Source organism: Lissotriton vulgaris, chromosome 3_1 (genome assembly GCF_964263255.1).
Source record: "Lissotriton vulgaris chromosome 3_1, aLisVul1.2, whole genome shotgun sequence".
NCBI lineage: Eukaryota > Metazoa > Chordata > Amphibia > Caudata > Salamandridae > Lissotriton > Lissotriton vulgaris.
This window is the reverse complement of record NC_141689.1, coordinates 1,826,797,218-1,826,818,035: the sequence shown is the minus strand read 5'-3', so window position 1 is coordinate 1,826,818,035 and position 20,818 is coordinate 1,826,797,218. Positions and strand designations below refer to the sequence as shown.

The following is a 20,818-nucleotide window of genomic DNA, read 5'->3' as shown; positions in this document are numbered from 1 at the left end:
TGTTTAAATGTGGTAGAATAATGCACAGACCGCTCTTTTTCTTTTGTTATTCAGTTGTGGTAGCTTAAAGCATAACATCTGTACTCAACTTTCCAGTGAAATAACATTACACTGTTTGACGTTTTTGAAAAGATTGTCATGGCATCAACCAAGTGGAGAAGCGTGGCTCAGTGGTTAGAGGCGGCAGACCCGGAAGCTGAGATCGACCGTGGACCAGGGTTCGATTCCCCACCTCGGCGGGTCTCGGGCTCAAAATTCCTCGGACTCGACAATTCTCGCTCTGGTGCCTACTCAACTCACGGGGTCACACTCTGCGACTCTGGGCAATAGCTTGCTTAATCTCCACTACGGCCCCTCGCGGCGGGATGCCTGGCTTTCACCTTGTGGACACCCTGCCGTGGTTTCTCACAGGGGAATACCAGGACGGGTTCCCTAAGCAAGCGCCGGGACGCTCACGGGCAGCTGTGCGCTTTACAAGTCCAGCACATTTACATTTACATTTACATCAACCCCACTTAAAGGGACGTTCCACACAACACATGGTTTTGGGCACTGCAAGTAACACAAAGAACAAGGAGAATTCAGTCACTTTTTCCAGTGTAAACTGTCGCTTTTTTCCAACTTTAACAGCTGAAACACTTGTTACTTTTGTTACTTCATGTGTGAGTGTTTTGTTATTTTGGCATGAGTGCTCCATAAAACAACACAACAAAGTAGCATGTGTCTGTCTCTCTTCTGCTTGAAATATGTCCGAGACCAGCATTTAGGGAGAACCATCGTGGCTGCTAAGTGGTAATTTTCAGAAGTTGAATCTGGGAGAAAAAGGGACAAAAATGACTGAGACCACAGGATGACTCAGGGATTTTGTATTGCGTGGTAATCAGTGCCCCAAAAACGTATTAGGTGGTAATGCCGGAATGTGTAACTTGCTCCTTTTTACATTAATTTCAAGCATATTCTTTGATATTAAACAACGAGTGCCTGTAAGACTCCTGGTTTTCTTCAATGCAGTTAGAAACAATAATCACACCAGGCTTACATCCTCCTGGCAGTAGCCATAGTGAGGAAGTTGTACTATTTGTGCTGTTGTACATGCTGTTATGGCTGGAGATGTACCTATGTGCTGCCCTGCTCATGGATGGAATGGAACCAAGGAGTGACAGAGCAAGCGTGCTTGGCCTGGTATTTGGTTAGGTGCTGAGCAAGGATGTTGCATGCAGTGGGGTGTGCATGATCCTACATTTCTTAACTGAATTAAAAAAACTAATTTGCACACAAGTGTGCCCTGCCGCCTCCGCCTGCAGTCCCTTTTCGTTACTTTTCGTTACTTCAACAAAAGGGCATTCTCGCACTGAGAAATGCACTTTCACAGATGGCTCCTGGCCCAAATGTAGCCCAACAATGGTGTCCAAGCAGATGGTTTTCCAGGTAGATGGTTTTCCAGGCAGATACCGCGCTGAGGAATATCAGTGGCAAACAGGAACTGGAAGGCTTGGAAAATATTGCAAGGGCGGCTTAGTAGTGAAATAAGTGTTGCAATGAAGAGGCCTTGAGGGCAGTTCATATGAACTGACATGAATGTCTGTTTCGGCTAAACTCAGCCTTCACAAGCCTGCCACTGCCAGAAGGGAAACATGTAAGATGAAAGCCATTCTTTCAAACATCTAAAATAACAATGGAGTCATTTATTCCTGTACTGACAGCTGGCCAAATCCTCCTTCAAAGCATACAGGAAACAAAAGTATAGGATAGCGAAGTGCCCGTTGCTTAGGTGTAACAATCTCACTTATTATACAGGTCAGTACAGGGAGTGTACCAGGGTTAATTAAGCCTCTCACCCTTGTCTTGTAGCAGAACCCTGATTCTGTGGAAAATGTAAGCAAGTATCACCAAACTGGTGAGTGATCAGGTTAACGAAGAAGACCAGAAAGTAAACAGTTAGCATTCTGTTCCCACTTATCACAGGCATCAGGGTTGTGAAAGAAAAGCATGTAGTAATATCTTCGCAAACATTTCTTGAGCAACCCCCTTATTAAGGTTTTCTTTCCTTTCAAGAGGAATGTTGGGCACACTTAATCATTCAAGTTGTAGGATGGTCAACAAAAATTGAGTCACCTAGAAATTGTTCTACATGTAGATTATGGAGAGTCCAGTAAAAATATAATGTAGACTGTGCGAGCCTGCAAAGCACCGTTAAGTGAGTGTTTGTGGCCTCTTCTTGACCATTCCATCTGTTTTGCTGTTCATGGACACCACTAAACAGACTCAGCAGACACATTCCTACTTCGACTATGTCCATGTAAATGCTATCCAAGTAAACCAAGTTAAAGATCCAAATAGTTAAGACATCAGCATTGTCCAGATGAAAACCACTGTCTTTAAACATGGACATGCAAAAGGACTACAATAACATACGATCAAATCTGCATTTGATGCTTTTGAAGGGAAAATATTCTCCCTGATGTCAAACTCGACAACTTTTGGGATACTCATCATTGGTAACTTTATTTCGACCACAAAGAGTCATAAAAGTACATATTAAAAACAAGTAAACGATAAAAAATCAATTTTTAAATAAGTTAAAAACTAATTTCATATATATATATATACACACATAAATACAGTAAGGATATTCATAATTAAAAAAAGAATTAAACTTTCAAAGTACTAGTTATCAAGGAATTCAGAAACGATTATTGCAAAGAGGAATAGCTTCTAGAATTAAGTCATCAAGAAGGTTCTGCGCTTAATCCACATACTATTTAAAAAACTGGAAACAGCAAAGACAACTGGTGGGGGAGTGTCGTATTTTAGTACTCTAAGCGCGTGATCACATTCTCGAAACCCCAAATTCCTAAAGATGGGTTTAATCCACCTCTTTCGAGTCAGCACATATGCTGGACAAAAGAAAAGTACATGGCTTTCATTTTCTAGTGGATATTCACACGCTGGGCACTGGGTACATTTGTTTACATCCCATTTATATGTCATTGACCTTAGTGGCAAGCTACCCATTCTAAGTTGTAGATACAGCTTTCTGGCTTGGGCCGGACAGGTCTTATCAAGGAATTCCTCCTTTCTGTAATCAGTTTTTACATTGAGGAATTCACAAGTTAGTCTCCCTAGAGCCGTACTAGCATGCAAGGCCAGCAAGTTGTTAGACCTATACCTTCTTACCAGGTCAGATCTGGCTATAGTCAAAGAAACTGTCTCTGGAGATTCCCATAGTCCAGAAACAAAAAGCCGTACGCAGAGGTCCTTAATATGTGAAAGCCAGGGGACTTTTTTTTACCTCAAAGACCCCTAAACCTTCTTGAACTCTGCACTGTAAGAGGCGAGTTCTTGGACAGACCAGAGTCTTCTCCAGTAAGTTAAAGTTCTCAGGGCAGCCTCCTCTTCCACTGGAAGCAGACCAAGATCAAGTCTGAGTGGGACCAGTGGAGTACTAACGGGTAGGGCGAACAACTCTCTCATAAATATGTGTTCAACCCTAAACAGACCTTTTGGTCGACAATGTCCCCATAGTTCCGCCCTATATAGCGCGGCTGCTCTAGCTTGCACGCTATATATCTCAATAATAGGGGCAGCCGGCTTGTATGTGGATGTTCTAAACCTTTTGGATAACCCAGCAACAGTCTGCGTCAATTTCAATGTGGACTTAATTAATTGTGCATCCCAACCCGTCTTCATTGAGAGTAATACCCAAGTAGTCAAACGTCTTAACTCTCTCAAGAGGTATACCATTCAGGGTAAGATTTGGTCGCGTTTGCCTTGGTGGACTAAAAATCATAAATTTAGTTTTAGCCAAATTGATTTCAAGTCCACTTAAAGCACAAAAGTCAGCAAACCTGTTAAGGATTCGTTGTGCGTCAATTTCAATGTGGACTTAATTAATTGTGCATCCCAGCCCGTCTTCATTGAGAGTAATACCCAAGTAGTCAAACGTCTTAACTCTCTCAAGAGGTATACCATTCAGGGTAAGATTTGGTCGCGTTTGCCTTGGTGGACTAAAAATCATAAATTTAGTTTTAGCCAAATTGATTTCAAGTCCACTTAAAGCACAAAAGTCAGCAAACCCGTTAAGGATTCGTTGGATGCCAGTAGCTTTTCGAGACAGCGGTAGAGTGTCGTCCGCAAACATTAATGCAGGCACTCTACCTGAAACTAATTTAGGGGCATCCGTATCCTTTATGGCTAGAAGATGTTTAACAAGTCCATTTATATACAGACAAAAGAGAGTAGGGGCCAGCACACACCCCTGGCGTACCCCCTTTGCACTGGGAATCGTGCTGACAATTCTCACGTTTTCCCACATCTAACGTGGGCGAAGTTTCGTGAGTGGCGCCTGATCAGTACTTCCAGCAAGTAGTGGGGCATTCCAAGATCCTGGAGGACTCTCCACAACTTATCCCTGGGGACCAGATCAAACGCGGCCCGTAGGTCCACAAAGATGAGGTAGAGACTGCCACCCTCCACACTCACTGTTTTCCAAAAGAGGACCTGTAACCGGAAGATCTGGTCAGTTGTGGAGGTACCCGATCTGAAACCGGCTTGTAAATTACTTAAAATCTGATTTTCCTCCTCCCATTGCTGGATCCTGTCCAGAAGTATCCTCCCAAAAAGCTTCTGCGGGATATCTATAAGGCTAATGGGCCTGTAATTCGAGGGTTGCAGGGGACAACCTTTTTTAAAGATGGGGACTATCTCAGCCCCCCTCCATGTCTCAGGTGGGTCAGTGCCCTTTAATATTGTATTAAATAAAACACAGAGATAGGGGGCCCATATTTTGGGTTCAGACCGAAACAAGTCACCAGGGATTTTATCAAGCCTCGGTGCTTTGCTCGGTAACAACCTGGCAATTGCACTCTCCACCTCCAAGATCGTTATCTCCTGGGCCCCCTCCAATTGATACTCATGGAGGAGGCTCAGAGACTCAGACTCTGAATCGCCAGTGTCTGGTTGAGCATATAAGCCTCCAGAATATTCTTCCCATAGTATTGGGGCTATGTTAGGACTTACGGCATTCTTTCTGCCCCTGCCCTCGGTGCTAACAATTGCCCAGAATGATTCGAGGTCTCTGCGTTGTAATGCCTCCCTCAAATCTTCCCATTGTCCCTCCTCCCACAACTTTCTTTCCCTTTCTAGGACTTGCTTGTTCAAAACCCTTAATGACTTGATTCGAAATCTATCTTTTGCTTTGACTGCTTTGACCAGCTCTCCTTTTAGCTTTCAGCATTCAGCAGTATACCAGGGATGGGTCTTAGGCGCTCTTTCTTTGCACACCTGGAGTGGAAAAAAACTTCTAGCAATATTGAGGCTAGCTGTTGATGGATTTCTACCGGCTTATTATCCAGCCCAGCTGCGACCCCCTCAGACCCCACCACCGCCATGTCACTGAGGTAAGGCAAGACTTGGCGGTATATTTTGGACTGCCGGTTAGGGGAGTCCGCAATATAAGGCCATTTAATTCTCCTCCTAATATTGTGGAGGAGAAGGGGATAGAGAGGGGAAATGGTCTCAGAATCAATGTTTCTCATTCCCCAACTCCCGGGCTTCAGGGACATTACCAGTGTGTTATGATCGCTATCCATCCGATGAGCGAACCTAAAGTTCTGAGCATTATCCCATGACCTACATTTGATCATGATATAATCAATGATCGAATATTGGCCTGCTCTGTTGAAGGTCACATTTCCGGGCCTGTCTGAATTTAAACGGCCATTACAGGGCCTTACTGATAGGGAGAGTGTAAGGGAGAGAATTTGCAGTACCAACGGCGTCCATGCTTTTACTATAGAGATTGAGCGTTCCGGGATATTCCAATGTTTATTTTCCTCATCAGGTTCCTCAGTGCTTAAATTACTGAGGGGTTCAAATTGGCAAATGAAATCACCCCCAATAATTATACCGACCTCCGGGCCTAGAGACTTAAACTCTCTTAGCTGTTCAATAACCAGGGACTCCTGACCGCTCTGTGGTGGTCTGGAGTAAATGTTAATTATGGCTAAGTGCTTGTTCCCCCGAAGTGTCAACAGGACACATAAAATGTCTGGGGAGTTGGCTGACACCTGCTTAGCCATAACTCCTAAATGAGTTGTTACCCATATACTGAGCCCTCCTGATGGTCTCTCTCTACTTCCTTTTGTTGCACGGATGTTGAATGTGGCGAACCCACTTCGCTGGTAGTCGTCTATGGCCCACGTCTCCTGTATAAGGCAGATATTGTGCTTATCCATGAACAGCCCCCAGTCATCTGAGGTTAGTTTGTTTTTCAGCCCAGCCACATGAAATTATTTTGACACTTCCCTTGTTCTCCCTTTCGGATGGACTTCTGCTAACACCAGGATTGAATGGTCTGCGTGCCCAACCTGCAGACTCTGGCAGACCCCTCTTTTCGCCCACGTGGTAATCTCCCATAGTACCTAAATCTTTAGCCTTTGTGCCACTAATCCCCATGTCACCTCCAGTCCTACTCAATAAATGGCCACTAATTATACAGTTTCTATTCCCTAGAGGACTTTCCTGAGCCCGAGTTGCATTTGCGACAAGGAGATGCTTCATATACTGGAAGTTGGCTCTTACTTCCAGCATATTTTTGCATCCTACTGTGTATACCAGGGACTTGTTTAGTTTCGTCAGTCAGTCGACAGAATCCAAATCATTATATCTGTTGTAGTTGGAAAACTTGTCGAATGACATTGGGCTATGCAGTGGCCTGTCCCAGTTTGGGTTTCCTAATATAGGATAGTCTTCTCTGTTGTCTTCACCCATCTGGTTTGTCCCCACCCTCTTATGCTCTACGCAGCTCTTATAATAAGTGCCTGGATAAAAGTAGGTCAATGGCAGTGCTTTGATGCAGGTATCTGAGCTACCTGGGTTCAGATTACAAATGTGCCTACTGTCCTGTTGTCCCTAAAATTAATTACAATACAATCCCTGTCTATGTTCTTCTCTCTGGCCCCCACCCAATCTATTCGTCTAGCGAATAGATTTTCACTGGCTCCCCCAACCGGGAGAGGTCTGTAACGATTCAGCCAGTATATACATTTATTTTTTAGGTCCCTATAGTTTTCAATCTTATCCGAACTCAGGGACGGGACCCCAGCAAGGACCACCACGGATGGCACTGACTCCGGGGGCAAGGCTAGGCGCGGCAACTGGGGCCTACTGGGGCCCAGTGATCTAGACCCCGGGCCCGAATTCGTAGCCTGCTTAGATCCTGATACATGGCTGCTGCCGACAGTTTTACTCTTTCCCCCCATATTCCTATTATTAGTTGGGGAGATTATTGGCGTTGTCGTCGGCAGGAGAGTTAAGGGTGTATCTACTGGATTGCAGTATATGGCTGGTACCCTCTCCCCGGAAATGTCCCCCAAAGGTAAATTTAGAGAACCTGTTTGACTTGGCCCAGATGTACTTGGGTCATTACTAGCCTTCTCCGAGTTCCCCCTGGCCATCCCTCCCGCTTTAAGTATACATAAGTTGGGGGGAGTTGTTTCCTGTGTGGACTCAAAGGAGGCCCTGCTCACTGGTGGGCTGTGCAGCATCACCACAACCTCCTTAAAGGTATTGGCCTCGCTCACCGATGTGCCCGCTATAGTTCTGGGCTCTATTTGTACTACCGGTGGTGGCAATGTTAGAACTGCATCCGAAGTTGGTTGAGGAGATGGGGCTGTAGCAATCGTTCCCAAGGAGGATCGTTTGTTAAATAATTGGTCCATAGATAAACGTTTTTCGGTAAGTTCAATTTCCCTTTGTAGGACAGAGGTAGCCCTAATTGGGAACTGGTCTATGGTTCCAACAACACCTCCTGTGGTGGACTTCCGCCCCCTTCCGACTCCGTTGGCAGCCATACCCCTGTAGCATAGAGCTTAATATTCACTATTGGCACTGCCTTTCTATTAAATGTCCAGGTCCAGGTGTCGAAGAGGGGGGGCCCCGTCCCGTCCTCGGTCGGCCCCGGACGGCCACAGACGGTCCCGCCCTTGTCCCGGGCTTAACCCGGCCTTGACCCGCGCGCGATCCCGCGACGCGGGGGCTCTCGCCAAACTTTATGCGCCTCCGAGCGCTGGGCAAGGCGTGTGCAACTTCCTGGTGCAAGGGGAGCTGGGAAATTGAGTCCCCCCTCACTGCGGCCGTGCCGTGGTCTAGAAAGGCAGCGGCGGTAGGGTTGGGGTCCCAGTTGCCGGCTGGAAAACACAGAGAGCTTCAGCAGCCCCCACCAACAATCAGGTATTTCAAAAGGAGAGCCCCCCTTTTGGGATACTATGAAGCAAGCATTCATAATGCTGTAGTTGGCCTAACACCTAAAAACAACATTAATATATATAGACATTTCAAATATATTACAATTAATAGCAACCTCCCACAATCGTCTGCTAGCTAAGCTGTACTTAGTGAAGCCATATTTGGGGAACCGCAGAGACTAAACTAGCAATAAAATGAAGCTGTTAGCCAGGAAGCTGGGCAAAGCGTGGAGTCTCACATGGCCAAACTCTTCTGAGGCTGAGTTTTGGCAAATTACTCAGAGACTACAAATTAAGCTTGTTCATCAGTGCAATTGTAGGACAAAATGGAAATATATCCACAAAGGAGAAAACAGTAGTTCAAACCATCACTGAATATTTCGAAGCATCATTTGTTCCTGCTAACCTAAGAGATAATGCAAGGGGCAGAACTACTGATACTTAAGCTAAATCTCCTCATAACATCTCAAGTCTAAAAGGAAACAAGGCACCAGACGCAGAAAATGAAATACCAACGGACACAGAAGCACTACAAGACACAAGGCCCAGGATTAGAATGGTTATTTAATATATTCTATAAGACTTGAAAAGATCAGTAATTACATATATCAAAACACTATTTGATTACTTTGCTTCTACCAATGCCTTGACTGGTACAATACTAGAGGTCTCAATTATAATAGAAAACATATATGGTAAGGAACCCCTAGAACCAGCAAATTCGCATCCAATTTCATTATAAAATTTAGAATGGCCATTGTACACAGAAATTAGGGCACAAAGACTATTGAAAATCCTTCCCTTGTGAAAAACTCCAACTGAGAAAGGGTTTATGGAAAAAAAACTATTAAATAACAATACTAGTTTATCTTATCACATCATAATTCACACTAAGACCAAGTCATTCACACAATTACCTTCGATACACAAAAGGAATTAAATAGCATGCCATAGCCTTTTGTAGAAGCAACCCTGGAAAGGCTAACAAAGGTAATTTTTTTATAAAAGAATAAAGCAAAAAAGTGATGAAAGAATGCAAGAGTTAATCTCAGCCACTGGTAATTAATAATTCAGCATCATATGCCAGTCTATTGTCTTTCGCCACTATCCGCAGAGACTGGCCACATACAAAACAACTCTTGGACCTGCTCCAACGACACAGTCCATCTTGATGTGCCAGGTCCGTTCTACTCCAGATAAGCACGCAAACAAGCACAGGCCGGTTTTGTCCTACTGGTAATTATTTTGGCCACTGGTAATTATTTGGGGGAGGAATACTGTATATCACAGTGGCACATGCATTATAGATTCATGTGCCACCAAGATGCAGACCCACTTATCTAGCCAACCCTACCTCAACTGTTGGGCTCTGTTACTAAAAAGGGCAATTGGTATTTGGGATGGATTCAGCAGATGGCATTTCCCTTATGAGCAGCGCTGCACTGAGTTTGATATTTGTAACTTGTTGTGATGCATAAAAATCTACTTGTGTTTCTTTATATCTTGTCTTCTGATATAAAGCAGTCTAAATAAACGTTGCAAATATTTCTAGCTAGATGAAAGGATTGGATTGGGATGTTAAGAAATGACACAATAATGGGAGTAGGTAAAAGAAGCCTTAAAGAAAGGATGCAGACACAAGAGAGAGAATATTAACCGTGGGGCAAAATTGAGTGAAGCCAAAAAAAGACATGATTTTTCTGTAACAAATGCAATATTGATTTGCTCTTCAATAAAAAATAATATTACAAAAACAGATACACGTAAATCCGACGAATAGCTGACTAGCCACTACATAGGAACATTTAATAATATTACAAAACAAATGTAACAGAATCTTCAATTGGTCAGTACTAATTCAAACAGGCTCATCAAATAATGCACAACCTACCATTATTTCCCTCTGTTCTTCCAGGTTTCTTAAAAAGGTTGAAAATTCCCGTAAAGATGCATCTGCAATGTGAAACAATTATATGAATTATTATTTCATCATAAAACGAGTCAGACTTGTTTTCTTAATCGGAGCTCTATTTTTGAAAATAACAATTGCACAGCAAAAAGAAAAGTGAATACTTCCATCACATTATATACACCACTTTGGTAATGCTGCAACATAAAGGGAATACAAGTAAAGTGTTCCCATATCAGAATTCCATCACACATTGAGGTAGTCACAAGACTGGGTGAAAATATGTAGATAAAGATAAAATGACCTAATTTAATAATAAATTAGCGATGTATCTTCTTAGGTGGCTTTCTGCATTTCCCTGATCCATAGCCCGTACAAAGAGAGAGAGGCGTAGGATCATACAAGTGGTCTCCTCTAGCAGTGTCCACTTAGACAAAACATTAGGCTCTCTTTAAGTGCTCCAGGCTTGGCCTAATGAAGCCCAGTAATAGGAGTAACTTCCTGCCACAATTCAAGAAGAAACATTGCATATGTTTGTTGAAAGTGAAAACAATATTATACATTTTAATAATACTACAGCTGCAGGCGCCTGATCAAATATAGCATTAATTTTAGTTGATCTTTTAAATGATTCTTTGTACTTACCTGATAACCTATTGATATAAGGGTTTCGCTGACTTTACTTGCTCCAACACTACTATTTTTCTTGAAGATAATTTGTTTGTCTTTGATCTGCTTCCCCTTTGTTTACCCACCTGCAGCCCGCGCCTTATAGCCAGGCAGTGTTGGTCTTGCCAAGATGCTCCTCTAGGATATGCGGAGGAACTTGTAGCCAAGAAACAGTCACATGATCCAGCCCTTGATGATAATAATGGACCTCCTGAACCGTGTGGTACTGCGTAGGATGTGTTCCTACAGAGAAGTGTGCTACTCAGACACAGGGCAGCCGCAGAGGTAATGGAACAAAAAATAATGTGTTGTGACAAGACCTGTAAAGGAACTCACATACCTGGAAGAATGCTCCCAAGAGGTATTCCAAGAAGCAGGTACCTATCTTGTGAGGATATTAAGCTGTAAAAGTTTGGGGACTGTGTAGCACCATGAATTAGGGATAATGAAGGCATACAAGAAAGTAAGGTGACCAGATCGGTAAAACAACCTCATTAGGTGTGCGACAATGTAGTTACTTATAACGTCATCTCTTTAGTACTTTGCTTTTTATTGTGAATTTTTGTAGAAATTGACTTGTGTTGCAGTGTGTTTATTAGTTCTGTATCACTTCTGTTCCTTGCATAAAAAATTAAATTAAAAAAAAAAGGTGTGCGACAATGTGAAGATCTCCATTCTCAAAAGGAGTACATCGAAAGCAAAGCCTTGCCCGACCACTCCATAGTAAGCCCAAAACTATTAGAAACTCACAGGAGAGTATGCCACATTCTCTACGTTCAGCTTTTGGTTAGGGTTTATGCTGGCCTGAAAAAATAAGACGGAAAAAAACAATGAAGTTGTTGTACGTTCTGTCTCAGTGCTCGCTGTGAGGATACTTTCCATCAAGAAAACCAAAACTCTGTACTCATACAGAGAATACAACTCACCATTTTCCTCTTCCACTTAATCATATATAGAATACAAAGCAGTGATGGTCCAATCACACCTATCACATGGACTCACTGAAGTACCTACCACTGTGGTCCGATAGCTCTCTATGCAGAAAACATGGATTAACCAGGTCACGACCTTTCCTAATCAGGCCAAATGGTTGTCTTCAGGAGAAAATTCCATCCTATAGACAACATGCAACCTAACCTCACCACAGACGTCAATACAATGTATGTTAGTCATATGCATTCAATCACTCTAAACACGTCAATCATTATGACATGGCTACATTATCTGCTTGTCAAGTTCAGCTGTTTTTTCATGTAACTTCAGTGATTTTATACAGAGATTGGGTTAACTGCGGGCTTTCTTTTATGCTACCACACAACTTCAAAATGAGACAGCATTTTGGGTAATGAGGGTCATTTTAAATTGGATCAATATAGTCCTACATGATCCTTCCTCTTAGTGTCTTTTATCAGAGAATTCGGATTCAGTCCAGACCTTCATGTCAATACATGGCTTGTCTGTTTTTTCTCCCCCTGGGCACAGTTTTAATTGGTAATATACATGTAGTATGAATATGTGCTAAAATCATTATTTAAATTTTCTACTTCTATGCCATCATATTTAGAAGTGGTAAACATCAGTTTTTTTATTCATACCTTAGGACTAGCATCATGCCAGCAAACAGATCGAATGCTACATTGAATGTATCGTTAGATAAATGTCAACCCAGCAGTGAAGCGACTTGGCACCACCACAAATCTCCTCATCTTCCACTCCAGTATGGGCCATTGCTGCAGGGTTTACGGTCACCTGAAACAAGCATTGGCAGAACCAACATGTCTGGGTTTGGCTGCCACCCCTTTTCGCTTAGTTAATTGTTGTCTTTGTCATAGTCACTTAAAAAAAATTGGCTAAAAGCAAAAATACTTTTTGGGTTTCCAAAAAGCACACATTGCCATAGAAGTCCTTGGTGCTTTAAGGAACTACCTTGTGTGTGGATGTGTTCATTGTGAATGAACAGAATGCCCTCACAAACAGTGAAATTAGCGAATGGCTTAAGTAGGCTGACTTTTTGCCCCATGTTGTATGCTGAGCGAAAGAAAAACGCATACGAGACACAGATCAATGGCTTTAGAGGGCAGGCTGAGATATATATTTATATTTATATTTATATTTATGTATATGTATATATATTCACTTAAAAAACCATAGGTTTCACACCAGTTATAGTTAGCTGGTCATTTTACTCATACAAAACCTTTGAAATTCCCCTGTTATAGTTAGTTCAGCTAACTATAACTCACGCGCCCGCAATGCACTGCTGATGACGTCACATATTACATCACTCATGACATGGTCAGTGACATCAGTGATGACATCTCAAATGACATCACTGATGACATCTCAAATGACATCACTGATGACATCACTGATTACATCATCCAGTGGACGTGTGTCTTTCTGAAAAAGAAATATTTTTTATATATGTATATCTAAAGGTCGATGGAAGAATAAATGGGTAAGTAAGTGTCCAAATGGATGACTTTTTTGTAAAATTGATTGTATAACTGACTGATTAATTGTATCTTAGTGAATACATGGGTTAGTGAGTAATGTTTAAATATGTAAATATCTGTATCAGTCTCACATATTTTTTGAATAAGTCCTGCATGGGTTGGTGAGTAACTACATGAGTTTCGATATAGGTTATTAGTTGGTTTTATGAGTATCAGTAGGAGTGTCTGAGAGTTTATATGGTTTGGTGGGGGATATTACTTAGCACATAGATGCATTAATGAGTGACTCACTGTTTATATGTGTTTTGAAGACAGCATGTGTGCAGGACTATGGGTGGATGAGTGTGTGTATAAGTGTGTTAGTGAATGAATGACTGTCTCAATACTGTATTTATGACTAAGTACATATGTGTTAAACTACTATATGTGCGTATTGGTGTATATAAATGAGTATATATGAGAGTTAGAGATTCGAAGAGTTCCTGTATAACTAAGTATGTGTTTCTATAAGTGATCATTTAAGAGAGACAGTAAGTGTATGTTTGTGTGTATAGCTGTATATGCAAGTAAATGGATGTTTGATAGTTTATTTGCATGTGTGAGTATGTGTGTAAGTAACTCTATGGATGAGTACCTGTGTGTAACAGGATGTATAGGTGTATGAGTACATATGAGGATTGAGTACATGTATGAGTGACCATATAGAACTGTTGGTGAATGAGTGGATGTGGAAGTAGATGTTGGAATAGGTTGTTGTAACTGGTATTGGTATCTCTATTTTCTTGAAAATTTTTATTTCTATTTTTGAATGTGTGTATCAAAGGTTATATTAGAGTGAGAGGAGGTCTGCCACTCTTTCACAAGGATGATGTCATGAGTGATGTCATTTGAGATGTCATGAGTGATGTCACTGACCATGTCATGAGTGATGTAATATGTGACGTCATCAGCAGTGCATTGCGGGCGCGCGAGTTATAGTTAGCTGAACTAACTATAACGGGGGAATTTCAATGGTTTTGTATGAGTAAAATGACCAGCTAACTATAACTGGTGTGAAACCTATGGTTTTTTCGGTGAATTTCAAAGGTTTTTAAAATGCTAATTCCTAACTATAACGTGTGTAATACCTATGTTTTTTTAGTGAATTTCAAAGGTTTTTAAAATGCTAATTCCTAACTAGAACGTGTGTGAAACCTATGTTTTTTCAGTGAATTTGCAAGGTTTTTTTAATGCTAATTCCTAACTATAACGTGGCTGAAACCTATGGTTTTTTCAGTGAATTTCAAAGGTTTATTAAATGGTAATTCCTAACTATAACGTGGCTGAAACCTATGGTTTTTTCAGTGAATTTCAATGGTTTTGTAAATGATAATATTTAAATGTATTAATTGTTATATTTTTTATACTGATTTACTACATTATTTTAAATTATTTATTTTTAGATATTTTATTTTTTAAATTACATTACATATTTTTAATATAAATTGAAAAAAAATGTTTTTACACCTCTCTGCAACGCAGCCCCCTGGTGCGTTTGCAGAGGGGGAACTAATTCCCCTTGCATACTGGGGGTCCCTGGGGGCCAACTAGCCCACCAGGATCCTCCAGTATGCACCAGGGGGCTGCATTGCAGAGAGGTGTAATGAGGCCACACCCTTTTTTACACCTCTCTGCAACGCAGCCCCCTGGCACGTTTGCAGAGGGTGAACTAATTCCCCTTGCATACTGGGGGTCCTTGGGGGCCAACTAGCCCACCTGGAACCTCCAGTATGTGCCAGGGGGCTGCATTGCAGGGAGGTATAATGAAGCTATGCCCCTTTTTACACCTCTCTGCAATGCAGCCCCCTGGCGCGTTTGCAGAAGGGGAACTAAGTCCCCTTGCATACTGGGGTCCCTGGGGGCCAACTAGCCCACCAGGAACCTCCAGTATGCACCAGGGGGCTGCATTGCAGAGAGGTGTAATGAGGCCACACCCTTTTTACACCTCTCGGCAACGCAGCCCCCTGGCACGTTTGCAGAGGGTGAACAAATTCCCCTTGCATACTGGGGGTCCTTGGGGGCCAACTAGCCCATCTGGAACCTCCAGTATGTGCCAGGGGGCTGCATTGCAGGGAGGTGTAATGAAGCTATGCCCCTTTTTACACCTCTCGGCAACGCAGCCCCCTGGCACGTTTGCAGAAGGGAACTAATTCCCCCTGCATACTGGGGTCCCTGGGGGCCAACTAGCTCACCTGGAACCTCCAGTATGCGCCAGGGGGCTGCATTGCAGAGAGGTGTAATGAGGCTATGCCCCTTTTTACACCTCTCTGCAACGCAGCCCCCTGGCGCGTTTGCAGAGGGGGAACTAATTCCCCTTGCATACTGGGGGTCCCTGGGGGCCAACTAGTCCACCAGGAGCCTCCAGTATGCGCCAGGGGGCTGCGTTGCTTTGCCCCGGGGGCGGCGGTCCCCGGGGCAGTGTGGGGGGATTGGCCCCCCCACACTTCTTTATCACTATGACCCCGCAATTTGGTCCCTCGGGGGGTAATTTGATTTTTTTTTTAATACATTTTTATTGTTAACAGGCTGACGAAGAGAAAAAAAGTATATTAAAACATGATACATAAATAAATATTATCATACAAAACATATACCAAACCATATCAATCGGAAAAAAAAAGAGAAAGAAAATAAAGGCAAAAAAAAGGTAAAGGCAGTTGCTCTTTAGCGATCTCACGAATTATAATATTCAGCAGATGACATATATCAAATCCTTTCCTTTCTTAAATAAAACATCAACGTTCAACAAAAGTTCCCCAGTTTTTTACATGCTTTTTCAGTGCACTTATACCCCTTATATTTGCTAAAGCTAGTTCCATTGAGTGAATTTCAGTTACCAGTGCCCACCAATCCCAGACCTTTGGTGTTTCTGAGCTAGTCCAGGCTCTAGCCAGAGTTAATTTGGCACAGGACATAAGTACTGTGATCAAGGCAGCGTGTGGAGATGGAACTGGATAGGTATCCAATAAGACCGATGTAGCCGTGAACGTGGGCAGCTGATTCTGCTTCATATTCAAGACTTTTTCAATGTCACCCCAAAAAGTCTTGAGACTCGGACATGAGAACAACATGTGTACCAGATCAGCTGCTTCGGTGGAGCATTTGGGACACTTTGTGCGGTTGCTATAAGTATTATTAGGGGACCATTTGGAGATTCTTTCGAGGGTATAGTATAACACACACGTTGTTCTAAATTGTTGAAGTCTTAGGCCAGATGACCGTACTTGTTTATTAATGTTCGTCAAGGAGCTCTTTATCTGTTTGGGGGTTATATTTGATCCCAATATTCTACTCCATTTATCGGCTAGCTTACTGCAGTCATTTGATTTAAAAGCAATAAGAAGTCTATACGCTTCACTTATAACAGACTTATTTTTCAATGAGTATAAACAGATCCAGATATCGCATTCGGTAACCTCCAAAATTTGTTTTTTATTAATCAGATAATCGTGTATCTGTAGATGTTTGTATCTCATATTTTCAGGTAGACTATATAGTAGTTTAAGAGTGTTGAAATCCCAAAAACCTTGCGTGTTATATAGGTCCCCTAGAACGGTTATGCCTGATCTGGACCATCCACGAGTAGTATTATCGTTGAAAATGTTTGGAAGGCCAGGGTTACCCCATAGCGGTAATTTTGAATGAAAAAAATTAGTATTACAAAAGGAGAGAATATTGCCCCATATCTTTGTTATATCTCTGGCGGTCTTAAATTTAACCCTTTTGTAATAGTTGGGGTCATTGGTTCAAAATAGAAACAGATTTGAGTCAGATTTCAACATAAAATAATGGAAGAACAAAGCCCTTCCCTAGGTAAGTAAGGAACGGAGGCGGTTAACAAAAGCAGACCAAAAGTATAATTTAAAGTGAGGAAAGTTAAGCCCTCCTTCGTGCGTATCATTTTTCATAAAGTTTAATGATCTTCTTGCTTTTTTGTACCCCCAAATTAAGCTACTGAATACTCCATCAAGTTTCTTGAAAAATTGATTATTTAACGCTAATGGTATAGATCGAAATAAGTATACATATTTGGGCAATACCTTCATCTTTATTAAATTGATTCTGCCAATTAGATTCAGGGGTAGTCTGTGCCATTTTTTTTGTAATAAGCTAGTGGATTTGAATAGTTCGTTATAATTTATTTTGTTAATTTCTTGTATTTTGGCTGTTATTCTGACCCCAAGGTAGGTGGCGATTTTGCAGATCTCAGGCACTATCACAGGTGGGGTGTAGTTGACTATTATTTGCGTTTTTTGTAGATTTAATTTATAACCCGCTACCTTGCCATATTTCCCTGCCTCTAGTATTATTCCTTGTTGAGCCTCGATGACATCTTCTGTATAATCCGCTTTGTCGTCAGCATATGCTGTTATTTTTAGTTCTTGGGGTCCTGATCTGAAAGGTATAATCTGAGTTTGAGATTGAAGGGCAAATAAGAAAGGCTCCAAAGAAAGTGCAAATAAAAGAGGTGATAAAGGACAACCCTGGCGGGTTCCTCGTTGGATCAAAAAGTCTGAGGATACCAGCCCCCCATAGCTAGTAAAGGCTGTTGGTTTATCATACAGTGCTTGAAATCACCTCAAAAATTGACCCCCGAACCCTAATTTAGACAATACGCACCAGAGAAAGTCCCACCCCACTCGGTCAAAAGCTTTTTCGGCATCTAATAATATCATACCGAGTGGGGTGGTTTCTGTCTCTGCTACGTCAAATGCTGTTATGGCCGTATTGACATGAATGGAAGTGTCTCTCCCAGTGATAAAGCCGTGTTGTTGTGGGTTAATAATCCGGGGCATAATAGGAGCCAATCTTAATGCTAGAATTTTAGCAAATATTTTTGCATCTGTGTTTATCAAAGAGATAGGGCGGTAAGACCCTCTCTCTTCCTTCGGTTTGTCCTTCTTCAAAAAAAATATTATTTTTGCCCTATTCCAAGATTGAGGTGTTTTTCCGTCAGGGCCTACAGATTGAATGACTTTCAGCAGGGGTTGTTCAAGTTCTTTTAAACATATCTTATATATTTCTAAGGGTATAGTATCTTCCCCAGCTGCTTTTCCTGCAGGCAGTAAAGCTATGGCTTGATGTAATTCTGCCATTGTTATCTCATCAGATAATGAGTCTATCTCTGGGATATTCTGGGTATCTATAGTATAGTCTTCAGTATATTTCTGTATGTCGTCTAGGCTAGGTGTCGTTTCTGGGGTGTATAAGGTTCTGTAAAAGTCAGCAAATTGTTCTAAGATATCTTGTGGTTGAGTGTAAGTTTTATTCCCTGCCCCCCGTATGCTTATGATCGTAGCGTTGGCCCTATCCTCGGCGGTTTTGTAGGCCAAGATTTTCCCGATTTTGTCCCCCCCTTCATATTGTGTTGTTTTAAATTTATGCAGATTGTTTAAGCTTTTTTTTGATAAATTTAGACTTAGTTTCGTTTTTAAGTGAGCAAAGTTTAAGTCCTATTTCTATACTCGTTGGTAAGTTAGACTGAAGAGCTGATGATAATAGTTCCTCTTGGGTGGCTATTTTTGACATCAATAGATCATTGTTTTTTTTAGTTCTATATTTTGTCTGATCACATAGGCTTGAGTAAAGCCTCTAATACTAGCCTTACAGGCGTCCCATACTATAGCAGGTGAGGCTGAGTTTGTGTTTATGTTTATGAATTCTATAAGATGCAATTTTAGTTGAGTCATATAGTATGTGTCTGAGATTAAGTGTCTGGGAAAAGAAAATGGCCTAGGTGTGGTTCTAATATTTGTTGTTTTGAATATCAAAATTATAGCATTGTGATCGGAAGAAATACGTGGACATAAGATCATAGAACTTAATTTCAATAGGTTGTCGCTTATTAATGCCATGCCTAGCCTTGAACATAGTTTGTGGGGTGCAGAATAATAAGTATACCCCGGTTTGTTTGCATATAAGTTTCGCCAAGCATCTTCTATATTAGGTAAACGACATAGGTCAAGAATAGAAGCCCTAGTTTTATGCATCCTTTGATGGCAGCCAAGTCTAGTTGTATCTATTCTATAGTCCATGATGCAATTAAAATCCCCCATTATAATAAGTTCTCCAGCCCAATCTAAGAGTTTGATATTCAATTGGTCAAAGATAGTAGGATCATCTGTGTTGCATCCATAGACCACGCATAGAACGTATTTAGCATTCTCAAAAATAATCTGAGCAATGGCCCATCTGCCATCTTTGTCGCAAGATGTTTGTGTTATCTCAGCCCTAAATCGTTTGTCCGTAAGTATAGCAACTCCTCTTGTAGATTGCCCATAAGTAGAGCAAGTAATAATATTGTAACCCAGTTGATTGAATAATTTGTTATCCTTCCCTGCGATATGTGTTTCAGATAAGAGAGCAACATGGGGATTATGCATTTTCAATTCTTCTTTTATCAAGATTCTTTTGTTCTTGCTATTTAACCCTGCCACATTCCAGGCTAAACACTTTATTTCATACATCTAAAAGGAGAAAAAAAAAATTGAAGCCTTACATTTTGAGCTTATCTTAAATTGATCAGAGTATAGTCCGTGATAGCTACTTATCCTCATGTATAGTGTTTTTCGAGTACATTCGATATGCAAAAAAATTCCAGTATCGTTATTTAAATCCTCCCCCTCAGCCTGTGAACGATTTTCCCTATTTTTACCTACCCCCCCTCAACCCCCCATTGTGCGGAGAAAGCCCTCCCACCGCCCCCCTCCTCCCTAGCTCTCTCCCCAGCCGGGGAAGAGCCATCCCTCTGCATCTGCTGCCGCTGAATGGGCAGCCGGCCTGGAAGGTCGCAACCAGAGACCCCCACCCTCTCCTCACTTAGACAGTCCATAAATAAATGCATAAAAGATAAACTTGATATTAGACTAATACATTATGATGCCTATAGCCTAAAGCTAAAGCTAAAGCTGGAGCCAGAGTTGCTTATACATATGCTTATATATAGGAATTTCTAGTGTAAGTAAGATTCTTTGTTTGGCCAGTGTCTTAGTTTATATTAATTCTTGGTTTTAGTTTTAGTTTTGCTTGTACCAGCGCCGATGTCTGCTAAGTACGCTTCTGCTTCTTTTACATCCGTGAAGAAATAAGTGCGTCCCCCTTGTATTACTTTTAAACGTGCTGGTTCTTGAAGAAAGGCCTGGCATCCACTGGATTTAATTGGATCTATCAATTTGCGTAGCAACCATCGTCTGTCCATAGTTTCTTTGCTAAGATCAGAGCGAGCAAAGATTGAAATCTCACCAATGGCTACAGGGGTATTAGGACGAGCTCTCTGCCAAATAGCCTGGCGAAGCAGAAAGTTACCAAAAAAAAACAAGAAAGGGCGTGGGAATTGACTCCCTCTGTTTCTCTGTGCCAGAGGAAGGCGGTGTGCTCTCTGAATTTGTGAGTCCCAGTCCCAATCTGCTAGATCAGGAAAAGCTTTCTGAAGCAGTCCCACTAGATAAGCCCTCGGGTCAGATCCTTCTGCTCCCTCCGGTATGCCAAAAAGTCTTGGA

General features: G+C 41.7%; 1 protein-coding gene across 3 annotated transcripts in view; it reads right to left on the bottom strand.

The window, feature by feature from the left end:
* Window positions 1–20,818, bottom strand: part of ARHGAP10 (Rho GTPase activating protein 10) — a 1,108,509-nt gene that overhangs the window by 763,948 nt on the left and 323,743 nt on the right. For all 3 annotated transcript variants that reach the window (XM_086962271.1, XM_086962272.1, XM_086962274.1), the window contains exon 3: window positions 10,138–10,199. In XM_086962271.1, the coding sequence (XP_086818397.1) occupies window positions 10,138–10,199 (62 nt within the window). The remainder of the gene's footprint in view (window positions 1–10,137; window positions 10,200–20,818) is intronic.